The 26988-nt window shown below is 38.6% G+C and overlaps 1 protein-coding gene across 2 annotated transcripts in view; it reads right to left on the reverse strand.

Moving 5' to 3' along the window:
• The window catches only part of PITPNM3 (PITPNM family member 3), a 142276-nt gene that overhangs the window by 29263 nt on the left and 86025 nt on the right, over window positions 1–26988 (reverse strand). For both annotated transcript variants that reach the window (XM_026671645.2, XM_087959082.1), the window contains exons 5-8: window positions 15459–15535; window positions 14235–14470; window positions 2561–2750; window positions 213–332 (exon numbers count right to left, since the gene is read on the reverse strand). In XM_026671645.2, the coding sequence (XP_026527430.1) occupies window positions 213–332; window positions 2561–2750; window positions 14235–14470; window positions 15459–15535 (623 nt within the window). The remainder of the gene's footprint in view (window positions 1–212; window positions 333–2560; window positions 2751–14234; window positions 14471–15458; window positions 15536–26988) is intronic.

Here is a 26988-nt window from a genome sequence, read left to right on the forward strand (position 1 = left end):
AGGGGCGTGATTTGCCGGTTCTCCAAACTGTGCAGAATCATAACAACCGGTTCTATAGAACTGGTCCAAACTGGTAGAATCCCACCCCTGGTTTTATACCATTTCACTGTCATGACATTCCAAATAGTTTGCATCTTTCCAGGTAGCAAAACTGCTATTGTGGATGATAAGATATGCAGTGGCTGCCTTCTCTGACATTCTCCCATGCATACCTGAACACTGCTGGTGCTGCCTCTTCTGCTGCTGACTTGGCTTTCATCTGCCAGTCCCGTGCTATAGCAAATGGCATCAAAGCCCAACATTCCTCCCACACAGTCCCCCACAAGGCACACCTGGAAGACCAAGAAGAAGCACCAAGTTTGTGATTTGGCCTAATCAGAGAAGTTCACTTTGAGCCCTATGTCGTTACAGTCACATACCATGCAGTATTATGATTAACAAAATAAATATTTCATGGCTATTTTTATAGCTTCACAGGATTGCCCAGTAGACACAGCATCTAGGCGGTACCTCAAACTACAAACTTTCTTATGTTTTAGCATCATGTAGTGTGTGGTGAGAATCCAAAGCCAGACACAGGTGAGTCACAAATCTTTCAGTCATACAGCGAAGACTTAAACACAAGAAGGATCTTACAAAAGGTTATGGCTCCTTACGGAGAGAAAATATTTCTTGCAATTACCATACTGGAAATAATAAGTTTTCAATATGTGGATTCACTTATATGAGCTGCATCGATAACATAAGCTGATATGGCAAGTTTATGCATAATTAATATCACATAAACGAGACATAAAATACAGAGAAATTAAATTAAGGTGTTCACATTATTATAAAAATCAGCGATAGGGATCATCCAAAATTGCACTGGATTGCAGGAATCTTAAGAAAGGTTAATTCTTCTCTCCAAGCCATTTCCTTGGATATAAACATGTCTACTTCAACTATTGTTTACCGTACTTATTATAAAATAACCTAGTTCAGGTCTACTTTTTTGCCACCTTCTCAAGTCTAAATAAGCAGGCTATTACTACACCATAATGCTAATGCCTCCTGCTTCTAATTCCTCAGACACTGTTTTTTCTAATGGTGTGAGAACTCAATTAGTTAAATCCACAGTCCAGTCTGGCATAAAAAGCAATATGATATGAAAAAGATAATCTAGAGGCCACAACTACTAAGCCTTTATTTAGTGCCAGTAATGTGCAGAAGTACATCACTACTTATTAGTAGAACAGAAGAGTAGAAAAAATAATGTTTCCCTTCCTTGTGAGTTTTTGAAGGAAGTTCAGGAGATTTTTTTTTTCTTAGCAGGACCCCTCGTGAAATTTTATCTCCTCTTCCACATAATAATTTTTTCCATGGAAATGGTTTTTATTGCATTTTTGAGGATCAATTGTGGAGGGGAGGAAAGTTATGTCAAGGTGAGACTTGAGAGGAATGGCTGATGTTGTAAGAAAACTAGAATGGGTGATTTTTTAAAGAATCCTTAAGTTAGAATTCCAGAGATGATGTTCTTCATTTTTACCCAACAGAAGAAAGTGAGATGCTGAAAAACCCACTCCAATGGACTGTCTCTCTCTTCCTGAATTGCATCTATCTGACCATAAAATAACTATTTATCTTTAAGAACTGATTTTTTTTCCTCTGTTCACTCTATTTTTTGATATCACATCCTTTACAGTTTCCGTTTCAGATTTATTGGTTAATTGAAACATGAAATAAACATATGATAAACTTTAAAAAGTCAATGAGCCAATATGAGTAACTACAAATGGTCCATCAATCCCCTTTACATGTCTCTAGAATTCTCCAAAATTGAGACAGCATATTAATTTGTATCCCTCCATTATTACTTGTACAAATAACTCAAGGAGGCAAACATATCCAATGCATCTTCCTCCTCCTATTTACTCCGCCAACACTGTGAGGTGGGTTGGGCTGAGTTACTGGCCTAAAGTCACCCAGGTGGCTTTCATTACTAAGGCAGAACTTGAACTCATAGTCTCCCACTTTCTAGCCTAGTGCCTTAACCACTAGACTAAATTTGGTGGCATGAGATTTCCCTTTTTTAATTTCACAATTATGTAGAAAGTTAGGCTTGTTAAAAAATTTAACAGACAACACCTATTTCCTGAAACTTTCCAAGCACCAATATTTGGAGGAAGTGAAGTGGGGAGGGGGAGAAATCCACCCATCTCTCTCAAATGACAGCTCTCTCTTACTACCAAGCCTCTGTAGGCCTTCAGAAACTGAAAAAAAAAATAAGTGTGGACCTAGATTTCCTCTCTATTTAGATCAGTCCACAAGCTTCATACTATCTATTTCAAACACCAAGCTTTCAGGAAACAGATTATACATGGAGCAAAAGTGCAAGGGCTAGGAGCCTGATATATTGTTTAATTTCTTATTTTGTTACTACAGAAGTAGCGGTGGAATATTTTCTGATTAAAGAAATAATGAAGCATATACCTTCTGTGAAAAATAAATTCTATCAGTTTCAGTGTACTGATATAATGATGTCTTTTAGGTTTTCCAGCAGGAAGAAGAGTGGTCATACCTGCCCATTAAAGCCTGCCCCATCAGGAGATCCAAGAAATTCATTATAAACTTGGTTGGCTCTGCTGATCACCATAGCAACTGCATTCTGGTACTGAGGAGAAGAGATTGCCAACAAGGGCAAGGCGGCCAGTGGGATGTGATCTTCACTGCTACTTAGAGATGTCTCATCATAACTGTAAGGATTCAGGCTAAGGGAAGAGAAGGGGGTGGTAATGCAAATTATCCACAATTAAGAACAGGAGCATTATAGGGTTACATTGAGGATGGAGAAAAGAGATAGCAATTTAAGATGAACCAAGACACATTCAACTGAACTTACATTAGTCACCCCCAGTAGTCCAATTTTTTTTTATTTTGTCACCATTATCACGATTTTCCTGGGATATATAGTGTAGTAGTCTTCCCTTTGCTTTCTATACCGCTGTTCAAGTGGCTGCCACCACACCATGTGCTGTTCATCTGAAGCCGTTCTGGCCAATATGGCCTCCACCTTCAGTCGATACTGATGAGCCAGCTGCCACTCACCCAGCCGTTGGTCCACAGGAGGTATTTGATTCCCTCCAACCCGCCATTAAGCCATACTGGGTAGGGCCCCCAATCCGCCACCTGGGGAATCCAGGCTCCCCCTGAAAGCAACAGCCATGGCTTCATGGCTTCAAAATCTAAGGGACTGGTTTGGAGAAAAGTCAATAGCACCTTTTCAGTGGCTGTTGATAAAAATAGGATTGCCAACATGATCGCCAACGTCCGATGATGAATATGGCACAAGTAGTAGTAGTAGTAGTAATCCAATTTTTCAAAAACATTTTGAAAACCATCTATCTCCTGGTAACAAGAAATTTTACTTTTTGTGCATCAAAATAGTACATTTTCATCAATATGTTTGTTAAGCAGCTATTTGTTTTTAAAAACAAGTAAGTAATCTTCTCGTGACACTGCCATTCTCTCTATGGCCTTTTATGACAGGGAAGGAATTACCTCTAAAAGACCAGGTAGGGGTCTTCCGGTTTGTCGGCTTCGCGAGTGGCAGGGATTCGCGAAGCTGCGCGATCCCTGCTGCGCTAGCCGTTTTTGGGGCTCCGATCCGGACGGGTACGCGAGCTAGGCTGTCCTGCAGGGGCAGCTGAAGGTAGGGGGGATCCGGAGAGGGGTTTGGGGGTGTTGCAGACCCCCTTCCCGGCCGGCAGAACCCCCTTTTCCCAAGACGGTGCAGCAGCGGTCCGTAATGGCCACCACAAAGAAGCTAGCAGCCGGGTAAGAATGCGCAGGAGGAAGTGGAGAAAGTTTTTCAAAGGAGAAAGTTTTTCTTGGTTCCTAGGACTCTAAGACATATTTAACAAAATTCCTGAAAAGTATGATTTTCTGAATGATACCTTCTAGAAGAGGAAAAAAGCGGCAGTTTGGTGGTGCTGAAAGGAAAGCTTACCCTCTTTTCCTACGGAATAAATAAGTGGATATTAAGAAACCTATTTCTTTTAGGTGAAAACTGGCTTTAAGCGATGAGTGGGAGAGAGAGGACTAAAAAAAAATATTTGTATGCTAAGACTTTGTTGAGGAGATGCCTTAAGGATTTGAAGATTAAAATATATTGCAATAAGATTTTAAGAAACAGATTTGGACTTTCTTTTTCTTTGATTGATACTACCCCAGGAGGAGAAAGTGAGAACTCTGCCTTGGTTTGGACTGATTGATAACTTTGGGACTGTTTTATTTTTTCTTTGGAATATTCTGGTTGTTGTAAGAAGAAAGAAGGGGAAAGAAAAGATTTATAATGGCTCTTTCTATTGAGGAACTGAGAAAAGATTATGAACAAGCAAAAAAAAAATGGTAAATCTGGTCTGAAAGAAGCCTTCTTTTTTTAGAAATGGCGCTTATTAACTATCAACAAACATTACAACAGATGAAGACAGCAGAAAAGAAGAAGGAGAGGAAGCCATTTTTATTAAATTTCAGAACTCAACCAAGAAAGAAGGAAGAGTGAAAGGAAGAGAAATAAAGGACTTAAGATTTAAAAAACACTTAAGAAAGGGAAAAATAAGGTGCAAAATCAATATAATGATAATAAACAAAAGGGAAAAGGAACACGACAGAGAAGGGAAGCCAGTAAGGCAGAGGCTAGAAGAAGCGGGGGTAGAAAGGTTTGTTGGGAGAAGAAAGAAAGGGAAAAGGTGGAGAAAAGCTACAAAGTTTTGAAATTAAATGGGAAAAAAGGAATCTTTTTTAGGGATAAAGGATAAAGTATAATTTCTTCAAAAAGATTTTGCAAGGTACATAAGATGATATTGTAGTATGGTATTAGAAATAGAAAACTTAAATGGTTTAAGAGTTGATAAGAGATTAAAATGTTGAAATGTTTAATAATGATTGGTTTTAAAATTTAATAATATGATGGGAGGTTTAGAATATTGAGTTTTAATTAAAGAGTTTAATAAGATTATGGTATTGATGTTATTATAAAATTTCTATTATAGTATTTGTTTTTAATATTTAGATTTATTGTTTAACTATGTATTTAATTACTCTGGATGTACTATTTAGATAGAATGTACCAAGCAAAATCGGATTGGGTATTGGGTGTTATTTTAAAGGTTAATTTGATTAATTTAGGGGGAGATAGAAAGGCATCATACTCTGATTAGTGATTTCAGGAGAAACTTTTTTTTATAAGGAACTAGACAAAGGGACAATAAAGAATGGACAAAAGATACAAATATAATGACTCAAATTAAGATGATTAATTAAGATAGAATTAAGAAGAGTGAAATATGTGGAGAAGTTAATATAGAAAGCTTAGAATGGTAAATAAAATAAGTAATGATATGTAAGATGAGCATGAATATAATTGAAGTCCATGAAGAGAGAGATACCTGGGTCCAAGTTACTTTCCAAAAAGATTTTTTTATGTTTTATGTGTTGTGTGTATATGTTTTTTTTGGGGGGGGGGAGAATTAATAAACCTTGCAGAAATATAGAATGAGAATAATGGTAACTAAGTCAGAAAGAAATAGATGAAATAATAATAATGAAATTGAATAAGAGTAAAGAGAAGTAAAGAGAAATTGGACAAGAGGTTTTTGTATGTTTATATGGAAATTGGTAAAAAATCTAAGGGACTGGTTTGGAAAAGTCAATAGCACCTTTTCAGTGGCTGTTGATAAAAATAGGATTGCCAACATGATCGCCAACGTCCGATGATGAATATGGCACAAGTAGTAGTAGTAGTAGTAATCCAATTTTTCAAAAACATTTTGAAAACCATCTATCTCCTGGTAACAAGAAATTTTACTTTTTGTGCATCAAAATAGTACATTTTCATCAATATGTTTGTTAAGCAGCTATTTGTTTTTAAAAACAAGTAAGTAATCCTCTCGTGACACTGCCATTCTCTCTATGGCCTTTTATGACAGGGAAGGAATTACCTCTAAAAGACCAGGTAGTTTCCTTGGGTCTTTTTCCTTGAACTTTCTGGCAGTTTACACACTTTTTGCTTGTTTCTGCTTTAGAGCTTGCCTACTTTCATACATACCATCCTGCCTGCATCTTACATACTAATGGAGCAGGTCTTCCTGGGGCTGGTTGAGAGGAACAGTATCTTGACCCATGTGAATAAGATTTGTCATGCCACAAACTCAACTTGCTTGATATTCCCAATGCATTTTGCCCCATTAACCTACAGTTGGCAAACAGTCAGGAGCTCATGATCCTCAGCTGAGTGCAAAATGGAAGGAGGCACTCAGTAGGAAGTTAGCTTCTCCAGCTTAAAAATGAAGGACAGAGACCCAAGCATTTTCCTGGATTTAGAGGAAGAAAAGTCATATTCCTGAGATCTCAAGGGAACTGGCATTTTTTACAGAAAAACACCAGCACTGGCTTGGTGCTATCACCATACAAGTGTCCAACACAGAACTTGGATATCATCCTATTTAGTACAGATTGAGATGCCTTTTTTATGTTCACACCAAAACATGGGATTGACTATTTGGAGAGACTCTCCTTATAGTCTTTCACTAGTTGATGAAAGCCTTAATTAGGAAGAGGAAGACGTTTGTTTTAACAGCATGTAAAATTTAATTGCTGTCTTATGTTTGCCACTGTCAAGTCTGTTTTTTTCTTTAATACATATTGTTTTTATTGGAATGATCCCAACTGGTTTCAGTTGTTAGCTGTTCCAAGAGAAGTGTCAGCCCCACTTAATAAAGGGAGAGGGGTTAGTGAATTACTAAGTAAGAAAATTTAAATGGCAGAACAAAATAAATGAAAGCCTGATGATGAAGTCCAACTTTGGGTAAATTGAGAATCAATGACTGCAGCAGCCATTACATCTTTCGCCTTCTTACTTTGGTAAACCTAATTAGGGAGAAAAGATGTTTACTCTTACTGTGAATAATTTTTGGAGACTAGTTGCTAAACCTTTTGACAAAACATTGTTATATAACACACATACATACACACACACAAAGGGAAAGGTGAAGGAATATGGAGCCATGGGCAAATGAACAGTTTAGAAGTTTCCATACTTGTGAAAGAAACTTGCTAATTGCACACTGTGTGCCTTGCTCTTCACACATCTTGTACATTCTGCTTGTCAGCACAATGCAAATTCCAGGTGAAAAAAGGATGGGAGCAATCCTGCCCATATGGCTGTGCAAAACTCATCAATAAAAATATGGGTCCTCTAAAAAGGACCCACATCAACATCATGGAGATACTGAGCTATCAGTTCTCAGCAATCATGGTAAGATAGGGCTGTCTGTGAAAGAGAGCTGGGAATAAACCCCACCCTCCTGCAAAAATCAAAGAGAAAGAGAAGCATTTTGCAGGCTGCTCAGCTTTGCAAATATTAAAGACTTTTCTTTGGTTCAACTTCCAGGTTTTGCTTCACCATTATTCCCCAGAAAAGCATGTCTGTTTCTCTTCTATTACCTTTACTCTGTGAATGGACAATTAGATGCCACAAGGAGGCAGTAAGGACCAGCTCTTGCATAGGCTGGAAGGTAATTTTGGCTTCTGGGTGTCCAAACAGAGCCTACAGCAATAGAGAAAGCTGCCTTATACTAACTCAGACCATTAGCTTAGTACTATCTACGCTGACTGGCTGCTGCTATACAAGACTACAAGATTTCCAAGCTCTATCTTGGACACTGGGATTAAATTGAATTCACATGAAGTATTAGTACTACCCTAAAGGTAAAAGTTTCCCTTGCACATACGTGCTAGTCATTTCCAGGTCTAGTACAGAGCCTTAATATAATACTGCATCCAGTTCTGGACACAATATAAAAAAGATGTTGAGACTATGGAAAGAATCCAGAGAAGAGCAACCAAGATGATTAGGGGGCTGGAGGCTAAAACATATGAAGAAAAGGTTGCAGGAATTGGGTATATCTAGTCTAGTGAAAAGAAGGACGAGGGGAGGCAGGATAGCAGTCTTCCAATATTTGAGAGGTTGCCACAAAGATGAGGGGGTCAACCTATTTTTCCAAGCACCTGAAGGCAAGACAAGAAACAATGGATGAAAATTAATGAAAGAGAAGCAACCTAGAACTAAGGAGAAATCTCCTAATGGCGAGAACAGTGAAATTAACCAGTGAAATGCCTTGCCTTCAAAAATTGTAGGTGCTCCATCACTGAAGGCTTTTAAGATACTGGACAGCCACCTGTCTGAAATGCTATAGGGTCTCCTGCTTGAGCAGGGAGTTGGACTAGAACACTTCCAAGGTCCCTTCCAACTCTGTTATTCTCTGTTCTATGTTTTAATTGGGAGCTGCTGAACCCAGCACAGACGCTGGGTTCTGAGCCGCATCCCCTCCCATTCCAATTTGAAGCTCTGGAGAGGACACATTCAGCTGCCTTCAGCTGGAGAGGAGACAGAAGGTTCCAGAAAAATGCTCTTTTGAGCTCAGCCACTCATATTACTCCTCTCCATTTAAAATAGCCAAACAGCTCCAGGGCTTGGAACTAAAGTTTTACAGAGCCTGAAAGAAGAACTTTAAGTTACAGTTCGAAGGAGGATATAGAACGGGGGTGTCAAACTCAAGGCCCGGGGCCCAGATGTGGCCCACAGGGTGCTTGGATCTGGCCCTCGGGGCTGCCCTGGAAACAGCAAAGGACTGGCCTGCAGCGCCTCTGCCAGCAAAAACGGAGCTCAGGAGGGCTGGCAGAGGGCTGAAGGAGGCCATTGAGGCCAAAAATGGGGCCCAGGGGGCACACGCAGCCCACCCAATTTCCGTTTTCACTGGCAGAGGGCTGCAGGAGGCCATTGCAACCAAGAATGGAGTTTAGGAGCTCATTTTTGCTGGTAGAGCACTTAGGCCACCACAGGTGCCCCCCCCCACACGAGTGACATCAAGCTGGCCTTGCCCACCCTGGCCACGCCCACCCCAGCCCCCAAGGTCAAACACAACACTGATGCAGCCCTCAATGAAATTGGGTTTGACACTCCTGATATACAACAAGATAGGACAGCTCAGAAAAATAGCCATCAGCTCCAGTTTTCAGATCAGGAACCTCTAAAACAAAAATGTAGAGCAGCAAGATTAGGAAAAGTTGGTCAGGAATCTCTGCCTTCCATGCTGCTGCCGCCGGTTCACAGGAACAGCTACAATTGAGAAAATGAGCTCCAAGGGACTGAAGCAGGGAGACTAGTAAAAAAAACCACATCAAGATTTTTATAGGGGAAATGATCCTCTGTCCAATGTAGAGTGCAAGCAAACTCCATCCAGCTCATAAACACTGTTTATGTGGGCACTGTTTCTTACAGCACTATTTTAAAGGTTAAACAAGAGCTATTATAATTGTAGTGTGCCAGACTGGCTTGCTTATTTCAGGAAACGATGTGAAATTCAGCCTTCTTCAACTCTGCAGCTCTTCGTGCTTTTGCTTTTTTGCTCCATTCCAACCCTTTCAAGTCTGCTGCTTTTCTGTTTCTTTCTTCCCCATTTTACTTCCCTCCCACTTCTTTTAGTCTTCTGTTCTTCCTCCGTGTCTTTGACTTTCCTGCTCCCTATAATCAAGGGGCTTAACTAATGTCAGCAGGACATTGTTCCATTAAAAGCTTAATTACAGCTACAAAATCTCTTTGCTGCTTTCTATCAATAAATTGATAGCCTGTATTGTAATTCTGATGTCTCAATGATTCGTGGACTTTTGGATATCATCTGTTGTTCAAGGCATGTACCAGCTGAAATCTAGCTCACTGAGCTCTATCAAGGAGTAAAACATCCCTACAGTAACACGGGGCATTAGCTCAAGACCCTGCAGTGTTTTAATGAAACAACTGCATTATTTAAAACATATTTATTCTAAAAATGAAACAGGTTAATAGTTAGCAATTAAACTTCCAGTTAGACATTGCATGGTGTGAAAAATGCAATCCTTCCCAGCAATAATACTCCTTCCCAAATACGGATTCTAACCTAAACTCCCTCTTAATCAGAAATGGGCTGGAAATGTGATAGGAAATGTGTCCTATCTTGTTGTATATCAGGAGTTGCAATTACAGATGAGCATCAATTCTAGGAAGGCTATTCCAATTCAATTAAGACCTTCTGAGCCAAGGCACAATCATTACCTGACCATTGTTTTTGGGGGCCCTACAATGTTGTCTTCATTTTGTCCCCAGTCTATAAGTGAGAGCCTCAATTTGTCCTCTGCTATTCTGAGGTCAAAAGTAGCATTTCCATCCTTATTCTGAAATAACCAAGGGCTGCCTTGAAGTGTAAACACCTGGTAAGGGGAAGAGAGAAAGGTGTGCCCAGCAGGGAGGAAAGGAAGTTAAAACTAGAGCAAGCATCCAAGGATATGACAGGTTCAAGAGGATACAGGATCTCTGAATGCCTTATGACCACAGGTAGGGAGAAAAGGGAGAGAAGAATTCTGTTGGTGGGGCCTGTAGTATCAGGCCCAGACTTCCCTCTTCTATGCTGCAAAAGAATGGCAAAAGTTGCAAAGTCATTTTCTTTTTCCCCACCTGATTATATTATGCCAACTCACAAGGGAAGTGGCTCAGTTAGGAGCACTTTCAAACCCACAGTTTTACTTCATCCCAGAGAAACTTTACTTCATCCTGAAGCTTTCCAGGAAGACATGTGAGGAATGGAGCAGATGTTCCCAAGTTTAACTCTGCAGGCTTAAATGAATACACATATCTACTGCTTAAGATGTGGTGAGAAACAATAATTTAGGCAGTTTTGAAAAGGGGCTTCCACAAACTCACACAGAGAAGAAACTGAGCTATGAACATCTATCCACAAAAGCTAAGTTAGAAGATTCAGAAGCAATCTTAGGAAAATCTGAACACTTACATTAAGAAGTAAGAAAAGATGGACAAAGACATTGAATTGTCTAATGTTAGAAAGAGAGTCCTTGGATTTTGTTGGAGCACAGCCTATGCCATCTCCTCTAGGTAGCACATTTTTCTTTGGAAAGCAGCAAAAAAGAACTCTGGGATAGTCTAGAAATTATTTTGGATTTAAATATCCCATGGGGCAGTGTGATGATTCACCCCTAGTTCCTGCCCACCCAGTAGTTCAAAAGCATGCAAATACAAGTAGATAAATAGATACCACTTTGGCGAGAAGGAAAGAGTGTTCTGCAATGTCATGCTGGCCACATGACTGTGGAAACATCTTCGGACAGCATTGGCTCATGTTCTCGAAATGGAGATGAGCACCACCTATAGTTGACAGGACTAGCAAAGTAAAAACTATACAGACTCCTTTCTTAAATATCCAGTATGTAAATGACAGATACTTAAAGACAGAAAGAGCCAAAGAAATTCCTAATAGTTCTTTTCAATCTGACATACTTCAAGGAAGAAAGTTGGACTGAAGTTTCCATTTAACCTGGACAGTATTTCCAAATGTAGGGGAATATAACAACAGCAATAATAATTTATTAAATTTATATGCTCCGTGATTCCTAGAGAGTCTGGAAACTTGTCAGCCTCCTTATCTAAGAACTTTCCTCTGATGATATACTCCATTCAAGGCAATCTGGTCATTTTCATTATATGTACAGTATAGCTATGCTGAAGATTGCCTCGTTTTAACTGAAGGATGAACATTAATTTTTCAAAGGAGAGGAAAGGTTGTTTTGTTTTGTTCAACATGTTAATTATCTCTGTATTTCTCTTATTAGCTGGTGCAGGATCAATTCTTCCTCCAGATTGAAAGACGAATGCAAGAGAAAGACATTGCCAATGAAACAGGCAAAAACAGAAAGAGCAATTTAGGTTCAATTTCAGTTAAATGTCAGCCTTCCTTGACCTCAGCCTTATAATATTCAGAACATAAATGCCGTCTCTCACCCTGAAGATAGCAGAGCTTCATTTTCTCTAGGCCTGTGGTCAAACTGACCTGGAACATAACACTGACCACTTTACAATCTCTGAACACAGAGGAACTCCAGAATGATATGTTGAAATCTAATTATTTACAATGCTATTTAACTAAATTAATGTCTCTAAAAACACAGAAGAAAACAGCATTTAGGGCAGGAGCTATATTTTGACAGAGGAGCCAGCTCACTTACTGCCAATTATATTGTTGTAACTAATGTAGTGAAGGTAGGAGAATAGAAAGTTTTCATTCTGTTTCTGAATTCATTTTGTAGTTGATGCAAAAACCAGCACACTAATTGTCTTAAAGATTCTAATTATATCTGACATTTTATATATTTCATCAGCAGAACTTTCATATGAACCAAAGTAGGAGGAAATATTTGTCGCCCAGCAAAGAAACACAATGTGCAACCACCAGGCTTTCAATTTGCAAGTACAACAGAAAATCTGGGTTGTAGCCCATTCAGCATGCAAGGAATTAATCAACAAGAGATTTTCTTCCTCCTGCTGAGAATCATTGATGTCCTCCGCTTTCCTGAAGGGAGAGGGCACTTGACATATTCCTTAGCTCGCTGCATTCATGGGGCCATCAGTCTCTCTCCTCCAGCTTTTTTTTCCTGAGCAATTAACACATTTCCATGCTTCCCTCATGAGTTCATTGTTCATCTGTCATAGAGTTCAATTGGTAAATTGGTACATAAGTAAATATCTTGGTGGAAACACGGTCAGTTCTTGCTATAGCATGTAAAGTAACTTTAATAATCTGCATGCCAAAAAACAGATTGTCTACAATTATCCAGGATACAGAAAGATGGCCACGAATTTTATTTCTATGGCTATAGAATTCTATTACATATGGCTAATTTCTGGGAGCTTATTGTGTACCTGCAGCCTTTGGCAGCTGATTACTTAGTGTGTACTTATTATCCAGCTTTTCTCTGAGGGCACAAGTCGGCGTATGTGGAGATCTCCGCTATGTTTATCCCCAGAACAGTTTTATTGGCCAGGCTTGTCATGGTGAGAGAAGGAAGAAAAAAAATATATTCTTAATGTTTAGATTTATAGAGTTGGAGGGGCATTCTGAGAACTGTTCAGAGACAGAATGAGGAGCATATGTCATGAAGATGAACAATTGTTCATCTTCATGACATATGCTCCTCATTCTGTCTCTAAAAAAGAGGGAGAGGGAAGAATCTAAACTACTAAATAGTTGAGGGTCTTTGGACCCCCTTTGTTGAGCTGAAGCTGGAATACTCTTATCACCAGAGAAGACAATGGAAGGGATTCTTTTGCAATTAGAAAGAGGCATTTGGCTCTCCCTGTTCCAAAGAGCTGAAGAACTTTGCTACCATATTTTCTCCTTGAAGGGGAAGTAAAAATCCTGATTTGAAACGAGTCTTTTATGGGAGGAGTCAGGACCCCACAGAAAAAGGGACCCCATCTAAAATATGGGTTGATATTTAAAATGATCAGATTCAATTAATGTACAGCTCCAATAATTGTTCCGGTACATTAAGTTTCTCCCGTGTTCCCGTTGTTTGTTGAAAGCACACAAATGGGGTTTTTAAAGAGAGGGAGGGAACACAAAGAACATTCAAGAACAAGAGGTTGAAAAGCTCAGTGCTTCTCTTCCCAGATGATCTGACACTCCAGATAAAACAGAACCGAATCCTTTGCTAAGTTGCTTCTTTTCTCCAGAAAGGGTTTATCAGTATATATCACTCCCCTGGACTGTCACCACCACTCCTACCTGCTGGCTTCATGTTAAGAAGGTGGAGTTTTTTTGTTTTTTTAGTTTCCTGCAGAACAAAATAAATATTGCCTAAACCAATTTCAGAAGTGCAGCATTCGGGAATTTTATTCTCAGCAGTGGAATTGGAGGTTTATGTTTTATTTCAAATGCTCAGCTCGTAGTCTGAGGTACATGTAACTGTGCTGAGAAAATTCCCTGTAGAAATCTCAAAAAGCCAGAGGCACTAAAAAAAGAATCAACTAATACAGTCTGAGCCACCTGCGGCCACAGCTAAAAAAAGAACTTTTCTTACATTCCCATTTATGTAACAATGTCACTATTTAGTACTACTGCTATTTCTTCTGTTTATTAATCTGTCATTTCTAATCCAGCAATGCTTCAAAATTCATACATCTTTCACAATAGTAGTTCACAAGGCAAGCTACTGTTATTCCCCACTTCTCAGAAGCATATGGAGAAAGAATAGTTAACCAAAAGGTATATCTCATTTCCTTTCCCACAAAATTGTCATAGAAAGCCTATTTCCTAGTTCACTGAAATATGTAATATGATAGTTAAGAAGGAAGGAGTAGAACTCACTTTGCCATGAGGGAGAAGGCTTCAGAGCAGACAGCTGGACAGGGAACAAGTCGGATTACAATATGGCCAAGGGAGGAAGGAAAGTGGGCCTGGGTCACTTTCTCAAATACAGATGTGAAGGTGTTGACATCAGCCATCTTACTGCTGGGCTCCCCTGTTCCTGTATCTAGGATGTTGCCCCCATGAAGGACAAGAATCAAGATGCGTGTTCTGCACTTGTGCAACTGACTTCCTTCCTGGAGAGGGAAAGAAAAAGACACCAAATGATTTGAGGAGAAAGCGGCCTTGTTTTATGCTACATTTATGAGAAAAAGGGCAAAACTCTGATATCAGGAATCAGTAGTCCTAGATCAGCAGCCCCCAACCTTTTGGGCACCAGAGACCAGTTCCACGGAGAAAGATTTTCTGCAGACTGGAGGCAGCTTGGTTTTGTGTGCTGCCTGCATCCTTCAGATGGGGATTCATTTGTTTGCGTGGCCTGTTGCTGGTCTACGCACTGGGGGTTGGGGTTCCCTGTCCTAAATTATTCACGGGCTCCCACCCAAGCGAAAGTAGAGGGTGGAAAATATGATCATTGCAGAGAGTAAATTATTATTGTCTAGTGCATTTTGCTATATTAGAAAAAGCTCAAGCCTGCAGATTAAAAAATAATTTGAAACCATCGTTACATTTTTATTACGTGCTTCCTAGAATCGCTTTTTTATGAGATGGATGGTTATATAAGTATGACTGATTGATAAACAAACAAAATGTCTAAAATTAAAAATAACAAAGCCATGGTTGTCTCTCTACTCTGCTTTCTCAGTAACAGAATCAAATCCCAATACATGGAGGAAGGTTGCAATTTACAAAAGTTATCTAAATAACAGCCCAGCAAATGTAATTTTGGAGTCAAAGACAATTTTGACTGCTGAGAATCAAAAGACTTTCCCCCTGATGCATTATAACATCTGAGATTGTGGAGCATTTTTGTAGCAAAATTCTAAGAGTCATTTAAGTGAGATGGGTGGTATAAAAATATGATTAAAATAAACATTTTTAAAATGTGAGTACTATATTGCTATAGATCAGTGGTGTCCAAATTTAACAACTTTAAGGGTGTTCAATTATCAGAATCCTCCGATATTCTGGGAGTTGAAGTCCACAGGTCTTAAAGTTGTCATAGGTGGACACCCCTGCTGTAGATGCAGAAACTGCCTGAAGCATAATCCAGGCATAATTCACCTCAGTGTCCTCATGTATTTCAATGCTGCCCTGTGCAGGATAGCGATGTTTCCTCAGAGAGGCTCTGTACAACTCCCCTGAAAGATAAAAAAAAGAAGAATATTACTTTTTGCTTTTCAATATCCCAATTACCAACAGCTGTGAAACAGATTGCTGCATTATTGATATGAATCTTCAGCCAAGATCTAAACAGCCATGGTTTTGTAATTCTGACACCTCAGCCAGTGAATTGACTGTACTTCAAGGGCACCCATTTCCAGTTAATATTCTTTCTTGTCCTCAACCAAGTTCTTACAAAAAAAAAAAAACAACCTCCAACAACTGGAAAATGCTACTAGTAATTGAATGGAAGATTTTCTCTGGCTATTCATGACTACATTATGGAACAATGTTTTAATAATTCATTAGATATATTTATTTATTTGATTTGTCAATTGCTTACAAGATAATAGGTATAAGTATATACACAGTTATGAATACATGAAATGGGTACATATAAGAAAAATAAAAGAAATAATAGGACAGGGACGGTAGGCACGTTGGTGCGCTTATGCATGCCCCCTACAGACCTCTTAAGAAAGGGGTGAGGTCAATAGTAGACAGTCTAAGGTTACAGTTTGGGGAAGAAACTACAGAGTCAGGTAGAGTATTCCAGATATTGACCACTCTGTTGCTGAAGTCATACTTCCTGCAATCAAGTTTGGTGCGGTTAACCTTGAGTTTGTATCTATTGTGTGCTCTTGTGTTGTTATGGTTGAAGCTGAAGTATTCATTGACAGGTAGGACATTGCAATGTATGATTTTATATACCATACTTAGATCAGACCCAAGACGGCATAATTCAAGGTTTCTAGGTCTAGAATTTCAAGGTATTCTACAACAAGTAGAGGAGTGGAGAACTCTTCTTGTGAAATATTTCTGGACTTTCTCAACTGATACGTAATGTGGGTTCCAGACTGATGAGCTGTATTCGAGTATTGGTCTAGCAAATGTTTGGATGCTCCAGTTAGTGGTGTGATATTACCAGAGAAAAAGCTACGTAGGATTAGGTTAACAACTCTTTTTGGCTTTTTGGCTGTGTAGTTACAGTGGGCTCTAGCACTTAGATCATTAGAAATGAGTATTCCAAGGTCCTTTACAGAGCTTGGATCATCAACAAGATCTTGACTATTCAGCTTGTATTTTATTTTCTGATTTTATTTGCCAATATGTAAGACAGAGCATTTATTTGTTGAGATTTGAAGAGCCATTTGTTTGACCATTCTGATACGTAGTCAAGATCTTTTTGAAGGGTAGCAGTATTGCCTGTGGTATTGAAGAGCTTTACATCATCAGTGAAAAGAACGCAGTTGCTCTTAATATGATCACAGAGGTCATTTATGTAGAGTATGAAGAGAGTTGGTCCTAGAACACTGCCTTGGGGGACACATTGACAGGTACAGAATTTGATAGGACACTCTCAATTTTGACCATTTGTTGTCTGTTTGACAGGAATGCTTCTATCCAGTTATGCAGTTGTCCAGAGCTACCATAAGATTTTAGTTTTAGGAGTAGTTTGTCATGTACCACTGAATCAAAGGCTTTACAAAAGTCTATGTAGATTGCGTCTATTGCTTTGCCCTGATCGAGTTGTGTAGTCCATATGTTTTTGCAGTGTAAGAGTTGCAGATTACAGGATAGTTTTTTCCTGAAACCAAATTGTTTATTGGAGAGTAGGTTGTTTGTCTCTAAGTGGAGGATAATGGATTGGTTAATAATTGATTCCATGACTTTACAGGTGACGCAGCATAAAGAGATTGGTCTGTAATTTTTTTTGAAGATGGGGATGACTGTGGCTTGTGACCATAGGTTAGGCAAGGAGCTGGTCCTGAAAGATTTTTCAAAGATTATGCTTAGAGGTTCGGCTATGGCAGTGGATAGCTTTTTTAAGAAGTAGGCACATATTCCATCCGGTCCAATAGATCGAGATGGTTTTAGTTTGCGTAGTGCTTTTCAACATTGTCTTCTGTAAAATCAATATGTATTAGATCATTGTAGTTGTCTGTGGCTCGGCTAGGAAATACTGGGCATGATCAATTGCTGTTTACAAATACTGAGCCGAAGAATGTGTTAAAGATGTTGGCTTTAATGGTGTCGTCGTTGCAGTCTTTACCATTAGGTCCTATCAGGGGTAGAATAGACCTTGAGTCTTTTAGTTTGTTGTTTACAAAATTGTAAAAAGCGCGGGTGGAATTGGTGCATAGAAGGTTTTCCTCTTGTTTAATGTGATAATTGGTGCATTCAGTCTTTATCTGGTGGCATAAATTTTTGTATAGGCTTTTGAAATTGGCAACGTGACCAGATTTGTTTTTCCGCCAGAGTGATCTCTTTTTGGATTGAAGTTTCCTTATTGTTATGGGTAATCTGTTTTTTTTTTTGTTTTGTTTTGGGAGTTGTTGTTGGTACATATAATTTGATGACTCTTTTGACTTCAAGTAAAAATATGTTGTAATGGTCTTCAACAGTATTGCATCCAGTGAATAGAGATTGCCAATCAAGGAATGAGAGATCGTTGTCTATAAGATCATAGTTGCCTTTTTTGAAGTTATAATTGGGGATTACATCATTGTGATATTTTTGTGTGGGCATATTGGGTGATATTTTTATGTTGAGACAAAAGTCAATCATATTGTGGTCACTGCTGGAAAAGGGTTCTTTAGTTTGTATTTCGTAAATTGAATTCAAACTATTGCAGAAGATGAGATCAAGGCAGTTGTTTAGTCTAGTGTTGTTGGTTACTAGTTGTTCCAGTCCCAGATTTGTAACAGCATTGTAGAAGGTTGCGTGTATGGGTTCAGTTGTACATTCATTTAGGGTCCAGTCAATATGAGGTAGATTGAAGTCACCAAGAAAGATAAAAGCGTGTGGGCAGGATGCTGCCCATGTTAGTAGTGTATTTAGCTTGTTTACATGTTCAATGTCATAATCAGGTGCTCTGTAACATAGTAAGAATCGAAATGTGATATTTAAGGATAGTTCACAGATGATAGTCTCAGGAAGAACAAGCTCCTGGATAACTTGGATGTTTTTTAGATGTAAGGACTTTTTATAGAAGATAGCAACACCACCTCCTCTACGAATTTCATGATCTGATCGGTAAACATGATAGTCTCTTACTGTGGTAATGGAGTCAGGGAGAGATGCGTTGAGCCATGTTTCACAGACAAATATGATGTCGAATTTAGCCATATTTAGTAAGAGGAGAAATTCAGGTATTTTATTCGCAAGGCTTGTTGCATTGAGTAGATTGCATTTAAGGCCAGCAGTAGTTGGAATTGAGGTAGTTAGGGGCGTGCGTGCCTAGTCTTGGGTGATGGTGGATTGGTTGAGGTAGGGTTGTGGTTGAAGGTTAAAGCTGAGTTGCAGGTTGTGTGACTTACTTTTGATACAGTCAGCATGGTAGTCAATGTACAGGTCTTTCTCTCCATTGTCTAGAGGTTTTTTGAGTTCAGTGCGGAGTACACGGGAGCGGGCATGTTGCTGTATGGTTAGGTCAGGGCGACAATGGAGGTTCTTATGGTTGGTGTTGGTTTTGGCGAGTGAATTTATAGTTTAAATGAATTTACGTTTGCTTGATTCATTTTTGCAAACGACCCTGCAGAAGCGTGGGGCCACAGAGCCGTCTCTGTTTTTGAGCTCTCGGCCAATGCGGGAAATGTCAAGTATTTCATCAGGGGAGCTGGTTGATGCTTGATAATCACTGATGATGTTTCGGACAGTTGTGATGTCATCATTATCATTGATGTCCTCTAGACCAAATAAGATGGCGTTTGGACATTTCCGTTCACGCTCAACAGCTTCTCTGATGAGGATTGGGATATCATTATTTGTCTGTGTTAGGGTTTGGGGATTAACCCCTAGAAGAGTATTGCAGCAGTAGTCAAGCCAGGAAGGGCCCCAGAGTATACACACACTGAACACAAACACTGTTTGTAGTTTAAATAGTTTTTAATCCAGTTAGAGTTTAAGCATTGTCATTCAGTCCATTAAGTCATTCACAGTATTTCCATCCAGTAAGACTCACTAGTATAGTCCAAGTTAAGAGTCCTTGCAATATCTTTATCAGCCGATAAAGATATCTTCTCCTCCTCCGGTTTCACTCTCCAGAGAAACAAACGCTGGATATTCAGCAAACAGTAGCAAACAAAAACAGTTCAGTCACAGGCACTCACAGTCAGTAATCACAGTTAGTCGCAGCAAGACACAGTTAGTCGCAGCAGCACACAGTAACAGTTACAGACAGACAGCTTTCCAGCTTCTAATGCTTCCTTATATTGTAACTTCTAACCGCACCCTTAATCGGCTAATTGCTTGCTGCATTGTGCTTAAAGTGATAAGCACTTAAACCATGATATCTAAGTTTTATATATTTATTCACCCAAACCATATTTGGTATCAATGTTATACCTAACATACTCCCCTTTTGGGTGAAATAAATATATAATACCTTTACAATCTAATCCCATATTTTTCACAACTCTCCTGGTGCTTACTGGCACCTTGGGCTTTAGTAAAATTATCAGCTAAATTGTCCTCCGACATACAGTACTCTAGCTGAATCATCTTACTTCTTACAGATTGTCTCACGTTTAGGTATCTTAGATCTGTATGCTTGCTCCTTGTTTTTACTCCAATATTTGTGGCCATTTGAATTGCTGCCTGATTATCTTCATGTATAATTATAGGATAATCTACTGTTATACCTATATCAATTAACATTTGTTTATACATTATTAATTCTGTACATAACAATGATAAACAGGAGAATTCTGCCTCCATAGTAGACAAACTTATATGCTGTTGTCTTATTGACTTCCAGCCTATTAATGTCTTACCTAGCATTATGGCTGTTCCTGAAGTCGACTTTCTAGTGTCTCTTTCTGATGCAAAACTAGCATCTGCATAAGCACTCAGAATTAAATCACCCTTTGGTTCTAAATACAATGAATAATTCATTGTCTTTTTAAGATATCTTAATATCCTCTTAGCTGCAATCCAGTGTCTTTCACATGGTGCAGAATTGAATCTAGCCAACTGATTCACGCAGTACGAAATATCTGGTCTAGACCAATTACTAATATAACTCAAACTACCAATTAAAGATTGATAAATCACCTTATCAAACTCAGGGCTTTGTTCATCAGTGTTGCTAAACTCCTGACTCATTGGAGTCTTAGCCGGCTTACAAAGCTCCATCTTGTAATCTTTTAGTAATTTGCTTATCTTATCTTCCTGAGATATTTTAAAACCTTTCCGTGTTTTCTTTATATTCAAACTGAGATACTTCTTTATCTCCCCTAATTGCTTGATCTTTATTCTCTTTCCTAATGATGCTATTATTTTATTTGCTTCATCATTAGTTTCAGTTATCAAAGCAATATCATCTGTGAACAGTAATAATAATGATACTTTCCCATTTGTCTCCTCTTAAACAGACATGGATCGGCTAAACCAGCTTTAAATCCTATATTGTCTAGTTCCTTTACAATATACTGGTTCCATTCATAGCCTGATTGTTTAAGACCATAGAGACTTTTCTTTAACAACCAACAATCATTATTATCCTTATTTTCACTTTTAATACCAACAGATTTTTTCATATAAATAGTATGTTTTAATGGGGCATGCAAGTAAGCAGTTTCCACATCTAAATGGTTAACTATATAGTTTTTACTAGCTGCCCACACTAAAGCTGCTCTCAAGGTTGCTGCCTTAAGACTAGGTGCAAACACCTCATCGTAGTCATTAGCATTCTGCCTAAAACCTTGGGCTACTAACCTTGCCTTATGGATTAAATTACCATCTTTATCTATTTTTACCTTAAATATCCATTTGCAGCCAATGGATTTCTTTCCTGCAGGTAATTTGGCATTTTCATACACCTTCATATCACTTAATGAATTCAGTTCCTTATTCATTGCTGCATACCATCTTTCTTTTTCCTTATTAGGATACTTTTTAATTTCTTCAACAGAATTAGGAACTTGATTAATCTGGCACACTGTGTTAGCCTGGTACCTATCAGGCGGTCTAGATATACGTGTAGTTCTTCTGGGAATTACAGGGCTTACAGGAGGACTTTGTTGAACTACTACCTGTTCATCTTCCTCATCCTGTTCAGCTATTGAGTCTGTTTCTTCCTTTATGGGCACTATTTCATCCTGTATTTGTCTCTTTACTTTATTTTTAAAGTTACAGGGATAACTAATGGGATTTCTATAGGATTCAATAATTACATCTTTATTGGCATCCTGTTCTAATTTCTCCCATCCTTCATGTTCTAGAAATTGGGCACTAGCACTACATAATACTTTAGATGTGCCTTTCTCCCAAAATCTATATGCCCTATGGTTTGCCTGATAACCAACGAAGAAAAATCTTTTAGCTCTATGTTGCCCTTTTTTTCTGAGTTGTGCAGGAATATGCACCCATGCTGGTGCACCAAATGTGTGCAGGTAACTTAGGTCAGGTTTCCTGCCATGCCACCTGGTGAATGGAATTTCACCTGTTGTTGTATTAACAACGTTGTTCAATATGTTATTAGCACACATTGTAGCCTCCCCACAAAGAATCAGGTAACCCAGAATCATTTAACATTGTTCTAACCATTGCCTGTAGTGTTTGGCCTCTTCTTTCAATAAAAGCGTTATGTTCTGGCCTGTATGGAGCAGACTTCTTATGCTCTATTCCAGCTACTTTAAGTCTGTTCTGGAATTTGTTATTAATAAATTCCGTGCCATTATCTGTCACCAGGGTTATCAGTTGCCGCTTAGACTTTCTTTTCAGCAAACCTAAGCCAATTGAAAAAATGTTGATATGTTTCAGTTTTGCTTTTCATTAAATAGCAAAACCCATATCTAGAATAATGGTCCATAATGCTCAGTATATATCTAGCACCCCCATACTGGGTTTCTTTGGACCTATTATGTCTGCAAATACTACTTCTAAAGGTTCTTTTGTTTTGAAACCATTTAGCCTATTTGCAGGCAATACTTTGCTCTTATCTTCACAGCAAACATTACAACGCAAATATTTATCACAAGGTTTTAAACTTATTCCTTCAGATAACTCAACTGTACGTTTTAGCATTTTAAAATTTACATGCCCCAAACGCCTATGCAATAAATGGATACATTCTTCATGAGGCTTTATATTATTAAATACAGTTTGAGCCTCCCCTTTCTTACTATTATCTAATATATATAATGTTCCATTTAAAGCTGCAGTTACCCTTTTGTTATCTTTTTCAATTATGCAATTATTATCCTTAAAAGTAATTACATAACCTAATTTATCTAATACCCTTACTGAAAGCAAATTAAACTTTAGTTGCGGTACATACAACATTTTTATATCCTGGTTTATGTACGGACAACGTGCAAAACCTTGACCTTTCGCTTTCATGTTCCAGCCATTGGCAAGTGATATATGTTGAGAGCTTGTAGACATTTTTATAAATTTTGTCTTATCTCTTGTGATGCAGTGGGATGCGCCACTGTCAACCACCCATAAATTATTCTTCACATCAGAGTTGCTAAACGTGGCTAGTTCAAATGCTTTCTTTGGCTTTTTTACATTCTGGCTTTTTCTCTTTTTGCAGAATCTTGCCAAATGTCCTCTGCTTCCACAATTAAAACACTTTTTAATTGTGTATGCTGTTGAAGATAAATTCTCTTCTTCCAGGTGCTTTATTTTGCTTTGCTGGTTTCTTTCAAGCTTTGAAGATAATTTCTCTTCTTTCTTATCTTCTCTCAGCTCGTCACGCTCACGCCTTCTTCTGGCTTCTTCTAATAGCCTGCCTGTAATCTCGGTTAATGAGAGGCTTTCTTTTGGCAATACCTCTAACGAAGTCACATAGTCATCATAGCTTTGATCTAATGAAGATAATATTATGTAGACTTGTTGCAGTTCATTAAATATAAGCTCTTTTTCTTGCAAATCTTGAAAAATGCTCTTCATACAGTTTAAATGAACTAACATATCTCCATTCCTCTGAAGATGCGTTCGAAAAGCTTCCGTGTAAGATTTATATGTGCTCCTACACTGTCCCGAACATAAATCTTCCTGAGGTTCTCCCAGCAGTTTGCAGCATTTTCTTCTCCACGAATATGGACAAGCTGCTGATCACAGAGAGTCAGTCCTATGATGCATAAAGCCTGCTCATTCTTCAGTTTAAAGTCTTGTAACTTTTCTTTATCATCATCATTAGCAGGATCCCAGCTACTCACATCTGGTGGGTTTGCTATAATGTCCCACAAACCTTCTCTGCGAGAAGTAAGCTACATTTCATTGACCATGAAACATAGTTTGTTCCATCCAGCCTGGATATCATGGACAGTTGTGACAAATTTACTTGTGCCATTACTCTTCAGATATTTAGACTATTTTAAACTAATTAAAACAGTTTGTTTTTACAGTAATGTGCAACTCACACCAACTCTCTCTGCTATATCCTGGTTAGTTAGACTATGCTGCTGGGCCCATAACCAATGTTAGGGTTTGGGGATTAACCCCTAGAAGAGTATTGCAGCAGTAGTCAAGCCAGGAAGGGCCCCAGAGTATACACACACTGAACACAAACACTGTTTGTAGTTTAAATAGTTTTTAATCCAGTTAGAGTTTAAGCATTGTCATTCAGTCCATTAAGTCATTCACAGTATTTCCATCCAGTAAGACTCACTAGTATAGTCCAAGTTAAGAGTCCTTGCAATATCTTTATCAGCCGATAAAGATATCTTCTCCTCCTCCGGTTTCACTCTCCAGAGAAACAAACGCTGGATATTCAGCAAACAGTAGCAAACAAAAACAGTTCAGTCACAGGCACTCACAGTCAGTAATCACAGTTAGTCGCAGCAAGACACAGTTAGTCGCAGCAGCACACAGTAACAGTTACAGACAGACAGCTTTCCAGCTTCTAATGCTTCCTTATATTGTAACTTCTAACCGCACCCTTAATCGGCTAATTGCTTGCTGCATTGTGCTTAAAGTGATAAGCACTTAAACCATGATATCTAAGTTTTATATATTTATTCACCCAAACCATATTTGGTATCAATGTTATACCTAACAGTCTGGCTTATGTTTTTTTTGTGGATTGGGTTGTGGATTGTGTTGTGATTGTTGGGTAGAGATGTGGTTTGTAGCTATTGGATGTTCAGGTTTTTGCGTTGTGTCTTTTTTTTGAAGGTTGGATAATCTTTCTTTTAAGGCGTCCAGGGATGCTACTATGGTGTGAAGGAATGTTATTCGTGTTTCAATGGTATCAACTCTTTCCAACAGATCCAGTTTGGGTCTGCATGATTTGCAGAGATATGGAAACTCATTGGATTATTCTAGGTATTGAATCATTTGCTTGGGTAATCCCAAGCAGTCATGATGAGCGTATTTGTTACATAGAGAACATTTGATGGAGTTTTCATTATCCTTTAGAGTTTTGTAGCATTTAAGGCATGTGCAGGAGTCTTGTGGTTCATTGGTGGGGATTACTTTCTCTTTAGGTTGTGGTTTGGCATTGGATTTTTTTCTTGGCATGGTAGGTTTGTTAAGATGGTATGTTGATTAAATTAATTAATGGAACAATTTTGGGTAATCAATATAGCCAACATTACACCAATCAATCAATTGCAGTAATCTCTCTAGTCAAGTAATTTTCCTAAGTAACAATCAGTCTAATCAATTACTTACACTAATCGCTAATCAATTAATTACACTAATCATTAATCACACTGTTCAATTAAATTCACTAAATCACTGATTTTACTAATCAATTAAATTACATGAATCTTGATCTTTTAAACTAATCAATAATCACACTATTTGCACTAAACACTCTAATCACACTAATCAATTAAAACAATAAATCAATTAAACCATTAATGAAATATTTTATAGAAATTGATTATCTAATCATTGATATAGGTGATAAGGTAGAAAAGTTGTAAGTTTTGAGGTAATGAATTAATCAGTGTTTGATTAAAGTAATGAGGTAGTATTGAGAGTCTGCAAGGAAAGGGTTAATTGTTTGACTAGCAGCTGTGATTTACTGGGTGGGAGGATTTTATTGCTCTGATTGCTGTGGCTATTACTCTGTAAACAATAGGCTGTAACAAGATGTTCAAAGCACGCTGGATTTTTGAAAGAGAGCAAAACTCGCTGAATTAAAACACTTTAACTACAATCAATAAGTCTCTGAATAAGATTGTTTTCCAATAGTTTCCTAAAGTTCTTCAAGTTGAGTAGTAGTAAAAATACAGTCCAGAAATTTGGGTTAACCAATCCAATCTGTCCTTTACTTTTAAAGTTACTTCTAGTTGCAATATCTTTTTTTTTTTTTAAACTAAATCTGACAGTCACTCCAGATCATTAATCACAGCTATTTTCCTCCTTTGAGTCCCACTTTCCAAGGAAAATTCCACTGCAGAAATTGGAGTGATTCTTACCAAGACTAAGCACGCTGTTACAAGATCTTTCCTTTCTTTTTCATTTCTGTCTCAGCTGCCTTCCTGGCTTCAATTCAGCCATGCTGGCAGTTCTCTTTTTAGTTCGGATGGAGGGGTTTTCTTCGGGTCAGTCGAGGAGACTCTCCTCTCCTCGCGACCACCTAAGCATTCCTCTGCCGTCCAGGGTGACTTTCGGCTCCTAAGAACCTCAGGGCTTTCTCCTCCCTCCTTGTTTCTCCCTGCCAGCTGTCCGATGTGGCTCCGGGGAAACTGTGTGGGGGATATTAATGGAAACACGTTGTCTGGCATGGAAGATACTTCTATGAGCTGTGTGAGGGATTTAAATGAAGGTACGTTGTTTGCACTCCACTGGCTCCAAGTGATCCAGTTCAAGAGCTCCACCAGTGTGGTTAATAGGGCTCGATGGAAAGAGCTTCACTTCTCTGGGGAAGGAGAGGAGGGCTCCGGATCAACTAGCAGGAGCTCCGCCAGCGTTATTAGGGCTCCACGGCTTCAGAATCTAGCGTTTTGGGGCTTGTTTTTTGGGCTCTGGTTTACTCATGGTTACTGGTGCAGGCGGCAGCTTTAAAAGTGATTTCTGGTGCAGGTGGTGGCTTTATAGGGAGATAGTGCTCCAGGAGCGAGAGCCTCACCTTCCTAGTTGGGCGCCGCCATTTGCAAAAAAAAGAAAAAAATATATATCCTGTCTTTTCTCCAGGAGATCAAGGTGGTATGCACAGCACTTTCTCACTTAATTTTATCCTAACTAGCCATGAAGTAGGTTAGAAAGAATGACCAGCCAAAAGTCAACTTAACTAAATACAGCCTGAACTTGGACTTCTCTAGCTTTGATAGCATTGCTGTTAACCACTTTTCTTCACAATCATCTGAAAGCATCAGTTGTCACCAGTTCAATTTATGTCCAAAAAAGGGGCCACAGTGTTGTTTGCTTTATTGTTTCAAACCAGCAAATGACCTTAGTTAATTCCTGTAAATGTTGAACAAAATAGGATAGAGAGTTGTGATCTGCGGCATCCCACAAAGGAAGGACC

The sequence above is a fragment of the Notechis scutatus genome, chromosome 1, assembly GCF_049901735.1.
Source record: "Notechis scutatus isolate UNSWTSFEM ecotype Mainland chromosome 1, rNotScu1.2, whole genome shotgun sequence".
NCBI classification, from domain to species: Eukaryota; Metazoa; Chordata; class Lepidosauria; order Squamata; family Elapidae; genus Notechis; species Notechis scutatus.